General features: G+C 34.7%; 1 protein-coding gene across 6 annotated transcripts in view; it reads left to right on the forward strand.

The window, feature by feature from the left end:
- The window catches only part of Impact (impact RWD domain protein), a 36,430-nt gene extending 20,186 nt beyond the window's left edge, over window positions 1–16,244 (forward strand). The window contains exons 6-12 of one of the 6 annotated variants that reach the window (XM_020169712.2): window positions 494–616; window positions 5,313–5,410; window positions 7,603–7,676; window positions 10,018–10,147; window positions 11,416–11,472; window positions 12,787–12,921; window positions 13,245–16,244. In XM_020169712.2, coding sequence (XP_020025301.1) covers window positions 494–616; window positions 5,313–5,410; window positions 7,603–7,676; window positions 10,018–10,147; window positions 11,416–11,472; window positions 12,787–12,921; window positions 13,245–13,313 — 686 coding nt within the window. In that variant the 3' untranslated portion in view covers window positions 13,314–16,244. Of the gene's footprint in view, window positions 1–493; window positions 617–5,312; window positions 5,411–7,602; window positions 7,677–10,017; window positions 11,473–12,188; window positions 12,922–13,244 lie in introns of those variants that run through there. The other 5 variants (XR_012447108.1, XM_020169714.2, XM_074070199.1 and 2 more) reach the window with 5 other exon arrangements.
- Window positions 16,245–18,793: the final 2,549 nt, after the last annotated feature.

Here is an 18,793-nt window from a genome sequence, read left to right on the forward strand (position 1 = left end):
ACTGTAGTTTCCTCAAGTTGACACATAAAATTAGCCATCTTATTAACCATCATAGTTACTAGCTTTGCCTTTATGTCTTGAGGGAGATTTTCTTTTCTTTTTATTGAGACAGGGTTCCCCAGTGTTACCCAGGTTGGCCTCAAACTCCTAGTCTCAAATGATTCTCTCTAGGAGCTGAACAGGTCTGAACCCCTGTGCTAGGCTTGAAGAGACACTTTGAGTCTATGTTAATATTCTGTTTCTTTTTAAATTTTCACTCACAATTTTAGTATCTGTCAGTGAATCTTGGCTATAATAATTACTTAATATTATGATTAATGTCTTACCTAATAGTCTCTGTTTTCTTTATTTATTGAAATTCTATTATGACAAAGAGAAATACTAGTTCCTTCTGTTGAAGATGGTGTTTAGAGATCAAGATCCAATGATTTTTTTTTAAGTGTAATTTCTTACTTGCTTCATAGACCAACCCCAATATCCCATATCTACATAGGCCCAGATATAAAGAAGAAAACTGAAGAGGAAGACATTGAATGTGAAGATGATCTTATTTTAGCATGTCAGCTGGAAAATCCCGTTAAAACATTGGAGTTTGATATCAGTGAAAATCAACCAGGTATAATGTTACTAAGTAGTTTCTTTTGAAAAGAATGGCATGGTAGTGTTTTGGTTTTTTCTTTGGGATGGTATAGAAATTTAGTAAACCCTCAAATGTTAGGAAGTAGTTTTAATTTACAGAGAATTGAGATTTTTTTTTTCCCCTCTGCCTGCCAGTTCCATCAGAATGTTAAGGGAAAAAAATAGAAATTTTCTTGTTTTTCCATTTTTTTAAAGTTTTAATTTAATGATGGGAGAAATTGAAACTAAGAAAGGCTGCTAATGTTCTCAATTTATGTCTTGTTTTTGTATTTTGAAATCCTCTGCTAGCTCTTCATACCTCAGTTTTACAGTCTGTGCTCACAAATATAAATAAAATAACACTGAAAGTACAGGTACTGAAATTAAAGCTAGTAAAAGGCCTTTAAGAGTTTAGTTTTTGTTGCAGATAATGTGCTCCATAGTAATAATTCAACTTACAAATGGGTTGTGTCATAGTTAACCCTGTTTCTATAAGAAAGTATGTTCCATTTTAGTACTTAAAAATCAAGTTGTTTTTTTTTTTTTCATGGACTGGGGTTTGAACTCAGGGCTTTGCACTGGTTATTTTAGAGATGGTGTCTTAAACTATTTACCTGGGCTGGTTTCTAGTCATGGTCCTCTAGATCTCAGCCTCTCAGTAGGTAAGATGCCACTGGCACCGGGATTTTTTTTGTTGTTTTGAAACAGGGTCTCACTATGTAGCCCGGACTAACTTCAAACTCAGTGTCCTCATTCTCCCAAATCCTGGGATTACAGACATGTTTTACCACACTGGCTCCATTTTAGTGTCTTTAAGTTTTCAATGTTATCTTCAGTTTTACTAAGTCTCTTATAAAAACATGATAGATCACTCCTAGAATCCTAGCTGCTCAGGAGGCAGAGATCAGGAGGATGAGGTTCGAGACCAGCCCAGACAAATAGTTTGTTTGACCCTATCTCAAAAATACCCAACACAAAAACAGGGATGGAGGAGTGACTCAAGTGGTAGAGTGCCTGCCTAGCAAGCATGAGGCCCTGCGTTCAAAGGCCTTGAGTTCAAACCCCAGTACACCAAAAAAATAAAACCCAGCAACCCATGATAGAACACATACACATTTATATATATAAAACATGTTGTTAATAGTGGTGGAACTACTGTATGAAATTCAGGGGAGGAGGGAAAGGAAAAGAGAATGATAGTCAACAGTATCAAAATACATTGCATCAGTGCAGGTAGGTGAAATAATAACATGTACTAAAAAAACTGTTGAATAATAGGCAGTAGGAGAGAAGGGGTAAGGGCAAGTAATAGAGGGTTTAAACTGATCAAAATACAGTATATTCACACCTGAGATACATCAAGAAACCCCTTTGAGTGCTGACTTTGGAGTTAAAAATGCAGGTAGGTCCATAAAATAGGTCCTGTGGGGGGTTGGGGTGGTGGAAAGGTGAATGGAGGAGATGAAGGAGGCTGCATGTGGTCTATGTGTTTTGTATACATACATGATTAGAGCAATGAAACCTGCAATTGCTTTCAGTGGGGCAGGGAGAGGGATGAGGGGGAGAGATTGTGGGGGCGAACCTCACCAAATACAATGGAATGTCATAATGAATCTCCCCTATACAATTAATGTATGCTAATAAAAACAAATAACAGTGAAGAAAAACCATGATAGACTAGAAGGAAGGATAGTGTTTGAAGGTGAGCTCTTTCCTGTCATTTTACAGTAACTTTTAAATAGTGTTCTGAAAGTTTAAAGTTTTTGAATGTGCCCCAGGGCTAGTGAAAGGAGGAGATAAAGGGGAAATGAAGGGGTTGGTGAGAGGACCAGGGTTCCTACTTGTGCTTCAACCTAAGTAGCTCTGTTTTAATCATCTGTACATTCATGGATTTGATACAGGACTTCTTTGGAAACCATTTAAAGAAAAAGCACAGCAAAAGAAATAGCCTACAGAATGAGAGAAAATCTTTCCCAGCTACCCATTTGATAAGGGGCTAATATCCAGAATCTATAGGGAACTTAAAAAACTCAACCCCAAACAATCAACATTCATAATAACATCAATAGGTCATTAGCTCATATTAATCTGGACACTGTATTTGACTTATTGTTGTATTAGTACAGTGGTCAAAATTAACTCAAGGAGAAGGTGATAACAAAGAAAAGGTACAGCATCCTACATAAACCTATTTTTTTTTAAATCTTGGATAACTTTTCATACTAAATGATGCAAAGACTAGCAGCCAAGACACTTAAGTTTCTGACCAGAATTAAGGATTAATTTGTGATTCTTAAACTTGTTGGACTAACAGTTTTATGGACTATCAATTGGATGTAGTGTTGATATATTTAATTCCATCATATGAAGTAGGGAACAGTTTTATAGAAGGCAATAGGTAGAAGACTCTAGGTAGCTCGGTGGTAGAGCACTTGCCTAACATGTTCAGTGCTCTATGTTCAATTCCCAGCACTGAAAAAAAATAAGAAGACATTATATTATAGCTATATATTATAAAGTCATTAGTTTTCCACAGACAAGAAGACCAATGGATCAGAATAGAAGACCCAGACATAAACCCACGCATCTATAGCCAACTGATTTTCAACAAAGGAGTCTAAAACACACAATGGAGAAAAGACAACCTCTTCAACAAATGTTGCTGAGAAAACTGGATATCCACATGTAGAAAACTGTAACTAGGTCCCCGTCTTTCACCTTGTACCAAAATCAACTCAAAAGTAAATCAAAGACTTTAATATAAGGCCTGAAACTTTGAAACAACTCCAGGAAGTAGTAAGAAATATATTGGAACATGTAGGTGTAGGGAACAACTTCCTAAGTAGAACTCAAAAGGCTCAGCATCTAAGAGAAAGAATGAACAAGTGGAACTGCATCAAACTAAAGAGCTTCTGCACAGCAAAAGATAACAGTTGCTAGACTCAAGACAGCCCACAGAATGAGAGAAAATCTTTGCCAGCTACTCATTTGATAAGGGACTAATGTCCAGAATCTACAGGGAACTCAAAAAATTCAACGCCCAAAGAATCAACATCCCAATGAAGAAATGGGCACATGAATTAAACAGAATTCTCAAAGGAAGAGGTAGGTACAAATGGCTAGTAAATACATGAAGTGTTCAAATTCCCTGATTATAAAAGAGATACAATCAAAACTTCACTTAGATTTCATCTTACCTCAGTTCAAATGGCCATATTCAAGGGCAATAACAACAACAACAAATGCTGGTAGAGATTCAGCAAAACAGGAACTCTTATATACTGTTGGTGGGAATGCAGATTAGTACAACCACTAGAAAGCAGTATGGAGATTCCTCAAAAAAGCTGAGGATAGCACTGCCATATGATCCAATAATACCGCTCCTGGGTATCTACCCAAAGGAATGTAAGTCAGGATGCGATAGAGACATCTGTAAAGTGGTAATCATCATAGCACTATTCACAATAGCCAAGCTTTGGAAACAGCCCAGATGTCCTACAACTGATGAATGGATCAAGAAAATGTGGTATCTATACACAATGGAGTTTTACTCAGCCATAAGGAATAATGACATGTGGTTTGAAGGTAAATGGATGCGATTGAAGGACATCATGTTAAGTGAAGTAAGCCAGACTCAGAAAGGCAAAGGCCACATGTTTTCTCTCATGTGGAAGTTAGATCCAAAAGATAAACATATACCCAAAAACATTTGTATATTTGGTCATATATAAATTCATATGTAGAACATGTTTGTAATAGTGGAACTAGTCTACGGAACTCAGAGAAAGAGGGAGAGGGAAAGGAAAAGAGAATGATAGAGTGTAAATAATATCCTAAAACATAACATCTGTGAAGGTAGACAATAGAAGGATGTGTATTGAAAGCTGTTGAAAAATTGATGGTGGGAGGTAAAGGGGAAGGGAGAGTAATGGTAGGTGTTGAACAGACCAAAGTAAAGTATATTCACGGAAGGGATACATTGAGAAATCCCTTTGAACATCAACTTAAATATTAATAATGAAAGACAGGACTATAAAATAGGTGTAGTGTGTGTGGGGGTACTAGTGAGAGAGTGGATGGTGAATGAAGGAGATTAAAGGTAGTGTATATGGTTCATGAACTTCATATACTTATTGTAGTTACTTTGAATGGGGCAGGGTGGGGCTTGAGGGGGAGACATGGGGGTGATGTAACTTACAATGTACAATATAAATATAAGCCTAATCAGAATTGTCACTCTGAATCCCCCCCTTCCCCCAGTGTAATGAATGTATCCTAATAAAAAAAATCTATAAAAAAGCCTTAAGTTTTCCAACCTAGAGGCCTGTTAATAGAATGGGAGAAATAAGTTCTAGCAGCTGTCAATCTTTGATCTTAGGATCCCTTTATACTCTTAAAAATTACATATTGTATTAGATCTTATACCAACTTAAACTACACCAACAGTCCAAAATTTGAGTACCACTTCCATTGAGTGACACTGGCAAATAAAAATCATGTAAAAGCCATGTATTTTTTTTCATATATATAATACATTTTAGAAGCATTTTGCTTTAAATTTGATAGACTATTATTGGATATTTTCACTTAACATATGATTTACATTTATCTCCTAGTTCCCTTCCCCATTGCCAGTTTTTCATCATTTGAATGTAAGGCTGTTTTAAAAATAAAATATTTCCTTAAATTTATAGAAATAGAAGAGTTACCTCCAATTGATCATGGCATTCCCATTACAGACCGAAGGAGTACTTTTCAGGCACACTTGGCTCCAGTAGTTTGTCCTAAACAGGTAAAGTTACTATGTCTGGTTCACTGTGATGCTATTTGACCAAAATAATTGAAGTAAATGATTTTGTAGTAATACCCTATTTTTACTCTTATGTTTAATTTTCAGAAATGAGATAAAAATTATTTGTTCATATTCCTATTCCTGAATTCCTTTTCCTTTCTGCTTTCTGGTTTTAGGTGACCTAATTCCCACCAAAGAGTATAAATGGGAGACTTTTTCATTAAAAGCTCTATTCTTAGGTCATTGCCCTTTTTAGTCCCTTTTCAACAAAATTCTTTTCTTCTTCCTTGTTTCCATAATCTAGCCCAGGTTAGACTTTATGATGTACAAGGCAGTTTCAATTCTATGCATAAAGTTAAATAATAATTTAAAAAATCTCATTATTTACCACCAAGTTTTGGGGATTAATCTCTTTCCCTTTTTCTCTGCCATTGTTCTCTTAACTCTTTTTTCCTTTGCAGTGCTGGGGATCAAATCCAGGGCCTTGAGGATCTAGGCAAGTGCTCTACCACTGAGCTGCATCCCCTTCCCTCTTTTAAAGTCTTGACCTTTGAGAATTCAGTTCTTTGTAGTAGGACTTTCACTCTTAGCCTCTGGAGAGGAAGCTCTTTTCAACGCAGACTTGTGGTCAGGACCACAGCTTTTTTTTTTTTAATTGTTTTATTATTCATATGTGCATACAAGGCTTGGGTCATTTCTCCCCCCTGCCCCCACCCCCTCCCTCTCCCCACCACCCCCTCAATACCCAGCAGAAACTATTTTACCCTTATCTCTAATTTTGTTGAAGAGAGAGTATAAGCAATAATAGGAAGGAACAAGTGTTTTTGATAGTTGAGATAAGGATAGCTGTACAGGGAGTTGACTCACATTGATTTCCTGTGCGTGTGTGTTACCTTCTAGGTTAATTCTTCTTGATCTAACCTTTTCTCTAGTTCCTGAGAACCACAGCTTTTGAAGCAGCTTTCTGATACTTTCTCTCTGGAATCTCATTTTGTCCATGGCCTTTGCTTATAATCTTGCCAGGGTTCTTCTTAGACATTCTATTTGGAATCTGTTCGTCCTGGATCCTCTTTTTGTTTTTGACTATAGTCACTTAGATTATGTGAGAGCTGAAACAAATCTTGGAGGTCATTGTTTGTTTCATTGATTAAGAAATTTTAAATGATAAGCACAAGACTGCAACATTTATGATCAAAATTAGTCTACCTCCAACATTTTTTCTATACTCCTTGCCAAATTACAACCTTTCTGAAAATCTGACCACATTCACTGTCTTCTCTTTCTCATTCTCTTTCACGCATATAACATTGCTGATTTTCATTTTCTATAAGTGAAAAATGTAAACTTCTTACACAAAACCCTTTGTGATATGATCCTAGTTTATCATTCGTGGCATATCTGTCATCTGAATGCATATTCTTTTTAAGTTACAGCTACATATATAATTTCCTCAACCTTTCTCTTTTATGTTCCTTCTAGGGTTGCAGAAAAATATAGGATATCTATTTAAATTTGGATTTCAGATAAACCTAATTTATAGGACATATTTATACTTATTTATCTTATATTTACCTTGAAACATTTGTTTTTCTGAAATTCAAGTTTGACAGGGTGTCCTTCATTTTTATTTGCTAAATCGAATCACCCTGGTCCATGCATTTGTACCTGCTGTTTTCTCTGATTGGAATGTTTTCTTCCTCCCCCAGGTACTTCCTTCCTTTTTGATACAGAAGAACTGCCTCTTATGTTATAAAACCTGGCTAATGAAGTCTCTATGAACCTTACTTAACTCTCAGAAAAAGTTTTGGTTTTATAACATTTGGAACATAATCATTATTATTTATCTATCTCATTAAGTATTACATTTAGTAAATTTCAGAGCTAATTTTTAGTAATGATTACATTTAGATTTAAAATTTTCTACTTGGAACACATTTTCTTATACAGTGGCCTTGATATAGTTAGAGCCTGCACATCTGTTGATAAATAGTGCTCAAAAATACCAAATGTCATTTTTATACTAATTGAGAGTACCAATTTCTGCCCCTAAAATGAGGAGAAAACTTTGGAATTGGCTCTTTCAGAGCATAGTAGTAGATTCTTTAAATGAGTATTTATTTTAATACGGTATTTATATCAATGTGCTTAAAATATTTTTCTAGCACTTTATTTATATTATTGCTGTTTTTAAGGTGAAAATGGTTCTTGCCAAATTGTATGAAAATAAGAAAATAGCCAGTGCTACCCACAATATATATGCCTATAGGTAAGTAATTATTACAGTTTTGAGAATATGCAATTTATAAACAGTGGCTGGAAGTTATGCATGATTTAAAGGGTAACTCTTATGCATTTTTCTCATTATAATAGTAATAAGCATATACAATATTTGTAAACTGCAGAAAAGACAAAAAAAAAGGATTGAAGGGAAAAATCAAGCATCTTCCACTGTACTATTTTGATGTATTTTCTGCCTTCTCTATGTAAGGTTTATTTTTTTCAGTGTTTTACCCTTGTGTATTTTAAAATATTTGACAAAAGTGTTTTCCTATAACTACTTGATACTGTTTTAATGTCTGTGTAATACTTGTTTGGGACTCCATGCCACAGTTTATTTAACCATTTCCTTCTTGTTTTAGTTTTTCATAGTTTTCACTATTGTAAAGAATAGTTCAGTGAAGTTGAGTGTGGTGAGTGGTGTGTGTTTGTAATCCCAGCTATTGGGGAGACAGTGGTGGGAGGATCATGAGTTTGAGACCAGCCCAGGCAAAGTAAGCATGACCCTATCTCAAAAGCAAAAATAAAAGCAAAAGAACTCGGAGGTGTATCTCAAGTGATAAAGTGCTTTCTTAGCATACATGAGGCCCTGAATTCAATTCCCAGTACTGCAAAAAGAAAAAAAAGAATGAAAAAAAGAAAAGTCCAGTGAACCTTCTTTTTTATACTTTTTTAGATTATTTTTGCAGGATACATTATGGATGCTTCAGCTTCTTTTTTGAAATGAAGTGGGGGTATGATTACAAAGAAGACAATAGATTCTTATGGTTGAATTCTCAAAAAGTATGAGCATTTTTGAAACTCTTGAAAAATACTGCCATATTTTTTCCAAAGGTGTTTTGTTTTAAAAACCAGTTTATGTCAGCAGTGAATTAAGAATATTTATTTTCCTATATGCTTTTTAGTTTTGAGTACTAAGCTTTTTATACAAATCTTTGCTGACTTATAAATGAAGATATGATGGGCATATTTTTTATAAATATGCAAAATAATAAGACTTAAGGATTAGTTTAGGCCTAATTAAAACAATATAGATACAGGGATTTGGTACACATTTAAAATTCATTGTAGAGTATTTAGAAAATGTAAGCTATCTTAAATTAAAAAAAAATCACGTTGCACAGTTGAGTTTTTACTAAGTTACATCTCCTTAAGTTCCACAGTATAGAAAGAACTATTTGTTTGTAAGACTCTTCTTAACAGTGTCACTGAACAAAATTTTGATGTATTCTTAGTGAGTTAGGGCCATCAGTATGAAAATGGGGTATTAGACTATGCTCTGAGTGGTTAAAATGTGCTATAGAAATAGTAATAGTTACTATTCATTGATTCTACATATTTATTGAGTACTTTGTGTCAACGGTTTATATAATTTCTGATTCTGATTATTTATTAATTCTGATTATTTCAGTGATAGAACTGAATTTGATAATCCAGTTTCATTTATCTCTTTTTTCCTATGTGGCTATTTTGTTCTATGTTCAATAATTTTTTATTATCATATTGTATTGGGGTGTATTTACAAAAGTTCTTGCAGTATATCATAGCATTTTCAAGAAATTTTTAGGTTGACTTTTTTTTTTTGGTGGTACTGGGGTTTGAACTCTGGGCCTTGCATTTGCTGGGTAGTCACTCTTTCACTTGAGCTATGCTCTCAGCCCTTTTCTGCTTTAATTATTTTTCAAATAGAGTCTCATGTTTTTGCCCAGGGCCTTCCTTTCAAACCTATGCCTCCCATGTAGCTAAGACTTCAGGTCCATGCTACCATGCCTTACTTGTGGGTTGAGATGAGCGGGTCTTATCTTTTGCCTGGTCTGGCCTCAAACCATGATCCTCCCGATCTCTACCTTCCAAGTAGCGTGGATTATGATTGTATGCCACTATGGCTGGCCAGTAATCTTGTACATAGTGTTAATCCTAAACTATCAAAAATAAAAGCTAAATGATACGTTGTTGACTCTATTTTAGGTCCCCAGAGTTTTGGGCTTTTATTAATGTTCTTCTGAGTGTTTTTATATCTTTCTTTTTGGGCTTTTAGTAAAGTTCTTCTGAGTGTTTTTAGTCTTTTTTCCTTCCACACTAATAAGTATCACTTACTACTGTTGCTTTTTGCAGCTATTTGTCAACATGACTGACTGCAAGTAGCAGCTTCTCCTCATTACCCTCCTTAATAATTAATACTTAGGAATGAAAGAGTTGAACTTTTCAGAATTATATGTCATATAAGACTAAAAAGACACCAAGTGGAGGCTTGAGGGACCCTGCTGGGAGTAACGTCAATGAACTTTATTTGGTACATAGAGTTTGCATTGTATATTTTGAATTCTTAGGGTCCTTTTAAGGTTACAGCCTGATACTGGACTGTGTTCCTGCTTTGGAGTTATTGGGGTGCTCTTCAGGCTACTGGTACATATAGCCATTGAATGCTACATCATTATCTTCCCGGCATATGAGGAAAGGGTTAGTGAAAATTTCCATGGGTTCATTTTTTTTTTTTCTTAATTTAACAGTACTGACTTACCTAGTCAAATTTTCTTCATTTGTTCCACAAAATTATGGTGTTAGATTATAATTGTAAACCTAATCTAAATCAAGTCCTGATTCTTTTTAGCCTTAAATTTGTCATATAAACTTTTGTTTAATAGTACTAACATATTTTCCTTAAATGAGGTTACTAAAAAGTTACACAGCCTCATAATAAATGTTCAGTTACTATTTATTTGTAATTCAGTTACTATTTAATGATGGATAGATGGATGAATGAATTAATAAATATGACTGCTATAATATAGCTAATATAATTAACTTAAGCATGTAGATGAGCATTTACTGTTTTATATGTTTACATTAAAAAATTTCCAACTTTTTATGGCCATAGTTGAGAGGGTATCTACCACATTTGCCCTGTTCCATGTGACGTCATTGTAGGGGTCTAAGAAACCCACTACAATGGGATACTTTAACTGGTGTGTATATGTTTGTATTTTAAAATCTCTAGTACTCATTTGCCAAGTTTTTTCTACTATAACATTGCAGTACATTATTCTGAATACCAACTTTGTAGATAAGTTAAATGGATAAAAATCCCATGATTTATCACTAATACTGATAATACCCACTCAGAAAAATCTTTTAGTTCTTATTCATAATGGATAAAATAGAGAAATGATGGATGATTAGAATATGATGAGAGAAAAAGTATAAAATGTTAATATATTGGCCTTCCTTTTCTTTATGTGTTTTTTTGTTTCTTTCATTGAATATTAGACTATTTGAAGACAGAAGTATGCTATATATCTCATTTGTATCATTTTATAGTACCTATTTTTATAATACTTCTAAACAGTGTATTTTCTAGATGTTTTTCAATGACTGGTCTTTATTACTTCATAGCTTGAAGGTTAAGTGAAGTAATGGAAATGACATATGCATAGATTCATCTTCCCAAAAAAATAGCATTTCTGCTATAAAGAAGACACCTTTGATTCTTAGCTTTCCCAAGTATTGAAAAAGGTGAAGTACACTAGATAGTAAAACATCCATGAAAATGTATCTCACATAGAGTTTAAGAAAGATTTTTTAAAACCAATATGCTGATTCGGGAAGCAGTAAAATTAATTGTAATAAATGTTGAAGAGTGACTTTTATTATAATATTAGATTTCAAAGTATAACACTGTTACATATATTTTTAGAATATATTGTGAGGATAAACAGACCTTCTTACAGGACTGTGAGGATGATGGGGAAACAGCAGCTGGTGGGCGTCTTCTTCATCTCATGGAGGTAGGTGTAAGTTACACACTGTGAATTCTGTTCTATGTGAGCCATAAAATTTCTCAAAAAAGCAGAGCTCCGTTTAGGAATTAGTAAGTTAGTTAAATGACATAGGATATATTTGATTTAATTAATAGTTAAATTTTAAACATTGAGTGGGAATTTTAATCATAATATGGGCAGAAAGCAAATGGTTAATAACAAGTGCTGTGCTTTCAAGACAGACAATAGATGATTGTCTTCAACTTTGGGAAAATCCTCCTCTTTGCTTTTGACAATTTCTTCCTCCTCTCTTTCTCTCTCTTTTCCTACTATCTTTGTAGAATTCCTGTTAGTTGGCTATTGGAACTTCTGGAAAGATCCAGAATGTTTCTTTCTTTTTTAAAAAAAGTTAAGTTGTTCATCTCATTGTCTATGTTCTGAGACATTTTCTTGACTGTCTTCAAAAATTTCTGTTGTAGTTTAGAATCTTTTTAACCATTATGTATTTAATTTTTAAGAGTTTTATATTTTCTATTTTTACTTTTTCATAGAATCTTGTTCTGGTTTTATTGATGTAATATCTTTTAATATTTCTCTGCATATATTAATCAGAGTTTCTTTATTCAGATGTTCTCATCAAATTTTTCCTGGTCCATATGTTTGTTTATCTTGTCCTTTCTCTTTCATGCTGCTGGATTTTCTTCTCATGTCTGGTGATCATTTATTATCCATTAATTTTTAAGAATGAATTTTTTTCCTTAAGATAGTTACTGTGGCTTCTTCTGTATTGTATGTGGAGCTTTGTTTTCTAACTAGGCCTTTCCCTTGAATAGGAACCCTGTGTGTGGGTCAGGCCTGTACACTGGTGGGCTTCACTTTAAGGGCACCATTTGACAAATGTGTCAAACTGATGAAGACTTTACTGGTAGGCCTCAGTGACTACTCATGCAGTCCCTATTCTCTCCAGTAGTTTGGTCAGATCAAGGTTTCTTTGTTGTTTTGGCCCAGTGGTGAAAAGCTGCTTACATTGAGCTATTATGGTTGAAGTTACCAAGAACTGGAACCCTACCTGCATGGTTTGCCCTTCATACTGCCAGGTTGCCCCAAAGTTGGGAGTCTGAGGACACTAGAACACAATGGTATTGCCTTTTCAAATGCCCTTCTGTTCTAATACTTTACCCCTGAATTACTAGTAACCTTACCCAGTGCATACTCATCTGGGTCTGCCATTAAAGTCAGTGGGAAATTTTATGTGCAAATTTATATATAGGTTATCTAAATCTTTAAAACACATTCATACATGTCTTTATGTGTGTTTAATTGTGCTTCTGAAAATAACAGATTTTGAATGTGAGGAATGTCATGGTGGTGGTATCACGCTGGTATGGTGGAATTCTGCTAGGACCAGATCGTTTTAAACATATTAACAACTGTGCCAGAAATATACTAGTGGAGAAGAGTTACACTAGTTCACCTGTAAGTGTCTATTGATAACTGTTTCTAGAGTTTCTTATTCCTGCTTGTGATATTATAAAAAGAAAATTAATGAATATTGAAATTATTAAATACTGAGATTATTCAAGTATAAATTTACTAAATAAAATGTTTTTCTTGATTTTATCCTTTATTGAATTGAAAATATTATAATAGGCCATAAGTGAAAGTGCCCTGTAATACAGAAAGATGATACATATGAAAGTAATCATACACTTATCATTATATGTAGACTATATGATTAGATGTAAAGTCCATCTGCTTGTGAGTTGGGGAGATGCTGCATTAATTTGTGTCTTTTTCAGGAGGAATCTTCTAAGGGTTTGGGAAAGAACAAAAAAGTAAAAAAAGACAAGAAGAGGAGTGAACATTAATACTTGAAACTATATGAAAGGTTAATTTGCCTATATTATATACACATTCCATAGTCATCAAGGAATATATAATACAGAGCGAGTATCCTTGACTGCTCAAATCAGCCAATTCATCGTGGCACCAGCATTATCTTTTCTTCTTTAGTTTTGTTATCTGCCAAAAATAGAGAACTTATGATATATTCATGTGTATCTCAGGCTTATTTTGAAGAACTAATTTGAACTTAATTACCATTTCATCTAATTTTAGGAAGGTAACAGTTGTCCAGGGTAGTACCTAAATTAACTGTCCATTTCAGTACATGTCAAGTGCCTTTGTTAGGTGGAGAAGAAATAGCTAAAGAGAAATATAAATATTTGATTTTTTGCAATAGGAATTCTCATACAGTTAAATGAATATTGTCTTTTACTGCTCTTAATGGCTTATTGGAATAGGAGCTCATTGAAGATTGATCTTGGAGAGTTTCTTCTTGTGATTTTGGTTCATAATTATGTCACTTTTCATTTTATAATGTTTGTCATTGAGTAATAGATAAGTGAAATTCTAGGTGTATCCATCTGTAATTATGTGCCAAGGTGATACTTGAACATATTTGTTAGCCTAAGTGTTATGCCTCAATTTCTGTTGCAAATTGGTGATTGTGAAACATCAAAAAATGATTTTCTAGTCGCTTGTCTTTTTTTTTTTTTGTTTAATTTTCATAATGTAAAACAATGAGTATGGAATATCAGTAGGCTTGTTCCACCCCTGAAATGTGTTGATGTAATATTCTGGTTTCTTTTAATAATCTAGAAGTACCTTTCATGAGATCTTCATTGAGGAATTAGAGCATTGCTAAAGGCTATACAGTGTTAGTTGAAATTTTATAGAATTGGGATAGAGGTAGCAGAATCACTCTGGTGTAGAGCAAGAATTGTGATGAATTTGATACATATTTCCTATCTGTGCTCCAGCCAGCCTTTTCAATTCCATGATTTTGTGGCGAGAAGGAAGAACAAAGCTTTTGATTAGAGAAACAAATAACACCCTTCCTCTCCCCAATTCTTTAGCAAATTGTCCTTTTTTAAAAAAATGAATATTTTATGTGTCTTTCAGCTTCAAGTTATCTGTAGGTCTGTAGGCGATAAATTTGCCTTTGATATATAATAAGCCACACACTATTTCCTTTTAGATATGATGGAAACAATTGTTAAAAGTGATCAATTGATCATAGATTTGTCTGGGATTCCCTTCCCAAGGGAGGAGGGAACAGAAATTAGGAGGTAGCCTTGGGATGGTGCTGCAGCACAGAATGCATCAGAGCTCAGGCGGGTGTTTTTCTCTTCAATGCTTCAATTTTAAAAGATCCAACACCCATTCTTGGTATTTTTAATAAGAATCTAGTAAACAGCTACACACTAGGCTGGATTCTCAGACATGAAATCTTATTTTCAACATTACTTGATGTTGTGAGTTACCAAGAGTTATAGGATACATATATTAATTTTCTAAGTATATCCTATTATGTGATAACCATTAAAACAATTGAAGAAGCTGTTGTCAATAATGGCGCTGATAGGTTTCAGTTCTTACTGCACCCTTAAGCTTCTGTTTTCCAGGGTCACGGTCCTGCCTCCCAGGGTCACAGTCCTGCCTCAAGTCTAGCTTGAATCCTCCTTCTGCCCCAACCTCCAATCAACGTGAACCATAAGATCCTAACGAGTCAGATCATGCTGAGTCTCACTGAGGGGTATTTAAGCCCCTGCCCCTCTCTCCCTCTCTCTCTTGGCTCTCTGCTCTCTCCCTCTCCCACCCGGCAATAAAGAATCTCTTGGCCAGATCACTCCTCTCCATGTGGTCACTTTTGGGGCCTATATTTCTTTACAGAAGCCATTTATTAACACCAGAATAATTTCACAATTTTGGCTTTTCAAACCTGTGAAAAGTTAGAGAAAATAGTAAGAATTTGATACTACAGAAAAACAAATTAGTTAACTTTTCTGCCACACCAAATTTGAATTTCTTATTGTTTTATCCAGCATTTGAGTTTTTACCGAAGACAAAATACCTTTTATAGCCGTGATCTCTTTTCCCCTATTCCTTAATTTTAAAAAAATCTTACTTTTGCTTCTTTTTACAGATTGCTAACCATAATTTTACTGAATTAAAAACCTGAATTTCCTTTACTGAAAGTCAGTTAGCTCTTAAGAGGAGAGCTCCAAAATTCTCAAGTTCTAAACCCTGAATTATGGCACATTCTACCATACTAATATTTTTTTTCTCTATTTTATGTAGAGGCTTTTCTAATTCTCCAAATTTTTTTTGTTAGTGGTACTGGGGGTTGAACTCAGGGCCTTGTCCTTGGTTATGGGCTTGAGCCACCACACCCAGCCCCAAAACTAATTTTTCATAACTGATCTATGCTGTGACATACTTTATATCCTAGTAGTAAAAATATTCTCCACATACCAGTATAAGAAAGCAAGTAGCATCTACTTTTTAAATGGGAATAAGGACAGCTGCATCAAAATTATGCTTTTGGGGTGGGGTATGGCTTCAAGTGGTAGAGTGCCTGCCTCAAAAGTACAAGGCCATGAGTTCAAAGTCCCAGTACTGTAAAATAAATGAATGAATGAATGTATGCTCTGGTTGAAGAACATTATGTTAGACTAATCACAATAAAGAAAGAACAGATGAAATAGATACTGTTTGTAAGGCAGGTGAAATTTATTGGCAAAATTGTGTAGTCACCTCTAATTCTACTATAGAGATAACCATTATAAACATTTGGTATGTACATTTTTATTTTTTCTTATGCATGATTTTGTATATATGGCTATTTTTTCCACAAAATGGTATTACACTGTATATACTGTTTTGTATCTACATATTTCATATAGAAGTATATTGTTAACATTTTCCATGTCAATAAATATTCTTCTGTGTCTTAATTTCTTATTGCTGCATTGTATTCTGTCTCCTGGGTACACCATAATATTACTAACTAGTCCTCTGGTTATTTCCAGTTTTTAATTTTTTTCCAGCTTTCTATTATTATAAACAAATGTATAAAATTGTATTGCTGAATATACATTTTTATATCTGTCTCTGATTATTTCCTCAGGAAAAAGTAGAAATGGAATTTCTTGGAATATTTATACATGCTAATAGTTCTTGGTGGGTTTAGTCATATTGTTCTCTAGAAAAATTTTATCAGTTAGATCCCTAGAGTTGTATTAGAATATACTTAGAATTCCAGTCAAAGATGTGAGAAAATAGGCAGTCTAGCAGATAATATATTTTTATAAACAAATCTTTAAAAAAAGTAATTAGACTTATGAGAAGTTGTAAAAGTAATAGAGAGGTCCTATATATCCATAACTCAGCTTCCCCTGGCAGTAACATTTTATAAAGCTATATAGTACATCTTCAAAACCAGGAAATATATTCTAGATACAGTTATTTTGCTAGCTAGATGATTTGTAAATATTTTCCCATAGTCTATAGCTTGTCTTTTCATTCTCTTGGCAGTGTTGTTTGCAGAGTAAAGTTGTTAATTTGAGATCTAATTCATCTTGGGTTTTTTTCTATTTGAATGATTCTTTTGGTGTCATGTCTAAAGACTGCCTGTCTTTAGGCTATGGAGATTTTCCTCTGTTCTCTTTTTAAAATTATATAATTTTGTTTTTCATTTAGATCTGCTATCCATTTTAGTTTTTGTATGAGACAATGAGATTTAAGTCAAAGTTCTTTTCCTTTTCATGTGGATATCCAATTATGGAAGTGACTGATTTTTTAAATTGAACATTTTATTGATGAATTTCATGAAGTAGGCACAGTTAACGTCACCAGCATTTAGATAAAAATAAAGAACAATGACAGCACTTCCCAGTCTACTTGTGTCTCATCCAGCCATTGCTCCTATACTGCCAGGTAAACACTTCTCTGACTACTGACACCAGAGATTAGTTTGGTCTGTTTTGACGTGTATGTAAGTGTAATGGCATAGTATGGTGTTTGGGCATTCCTGGGGGTTGAACTCAGGGCCTCTTCTTGCTAGGCAGGCACTTTACCACATGAGCTACTTTGCCAAAATTGTTTTGGATCCTTTTGTTTCAGAATTGTGTTTGCGAGATCAATCTGGGTAGTTGTATGTAGTAGTAGTTCTTTTATTCTTAGCTAATTAATTGCGTAGTATTCCATTTGAATGAACATGACACTTCATTAATTCTATTTATGGATATTTGGGTTTCCAGGTTGAGGCTATTACAACTAATGTGGCTATGGAAATTATTTTTTTCTGTGGGTTTGAAGTCAGGGCCTTGGACTTCCTAGGCAGGCACTCTACCACTTAGGTTATGTTCCCAGCCATCTATAGGCATTCTTATACACGGGTTTTGGTGAACATAGGTGGACATTTCTATGGGATATATACCCAGGAGTGAATTTATTAGATCATAGGGTATGTGCATGTGGAACTTTGGTATATACTGTCCAGTGATATGCTGGTATATTTTAAACAACTGACTCTGGGGTGAATACTTGTGGAGTTCGGGGTGGGGGTCGTGCTTCTCTATGGCCTCTTGTCATCTTTGGGTTTAGGAATAAGCTCAGGAGACATGGGTAGTACACACACAGGTAGATTTATTAGAAAAAGAAAAGGCTGCAGTTAGAGCAGTGCAGCAGAGCCCAGAAACCAGTGGCTCCCTGCTGAGGTGAAGGCTGGGCTTTTTATGGATTCTTTAACTATGGGTTATGGTAAGGGTTAGGTGGGTTCTTTCCATTGGTCGTGGGTTTGCGCATGCTCTTTGATGAGCTGGTCTGTTTGCCCCTTATTGGGGTGCAGGGGAGGGGGAAACAACCTTGAGAGCCTCCTATCTACAGCCTCGTGGCAGATTTATGAGACCATACCTCCTTCTCAGGGTGCAGGGCTCATAGTGCTCTCCATGGGGAATGGGATATTGACTCACTCATCTGTCCTTTAGGTTCCCCGACCCAACATACTGACTTGGAATATTTGCCAGTTTTTGTGTGTAAATACTCCTAGTCTGTCCGATTTCAGACTACCAATGTGAAGTCAACTGACTCTCAAGATTCCTAAAAAATTAACAATTGATTCTTTGAGCTGAAACAAGCCAGCTACATCATGTCACTTTACCTGCTAGACAGTTTTCCAAAATAGTTATATTAAAGCACTGTTACCTATCTCTATCTATCCTTGCATCCAACGAGAGAAGAATTCAGGTAAGATGCAAAAATACAGTGAAAGTGATAGTAAAGGAGTTTATAAGGAGAGTCTCATTCTCGACTCTGGAATGAGAAGACTGTTTGGCAGTTGGAGCTGGAATATTTATTGAGGATTTACCAGCTTCAGGTTCATCTGATTCCTAGGATGCAGCCTGTGGACCTGGGTTGTTCTCTTGCTGAATTCAAGAGATTACTTATGTGAAATTTACAGCTCCAGGTCCATCCAATGCCTAGGGTGTGGTTACTCTTGAAT

This window comes from Castor canadensis, chromosome 4 (genome assembly GCF_047511655.1).
Source record: "Castor canadensis chromosome 4, mCasCan1.hap1v2, whole genome shotgun sequence".
NCBI lineage: Eukaryota > Metazoa > Chordata > Mammalia > Rodentia > Castoridae > Castor > Castor canadensis.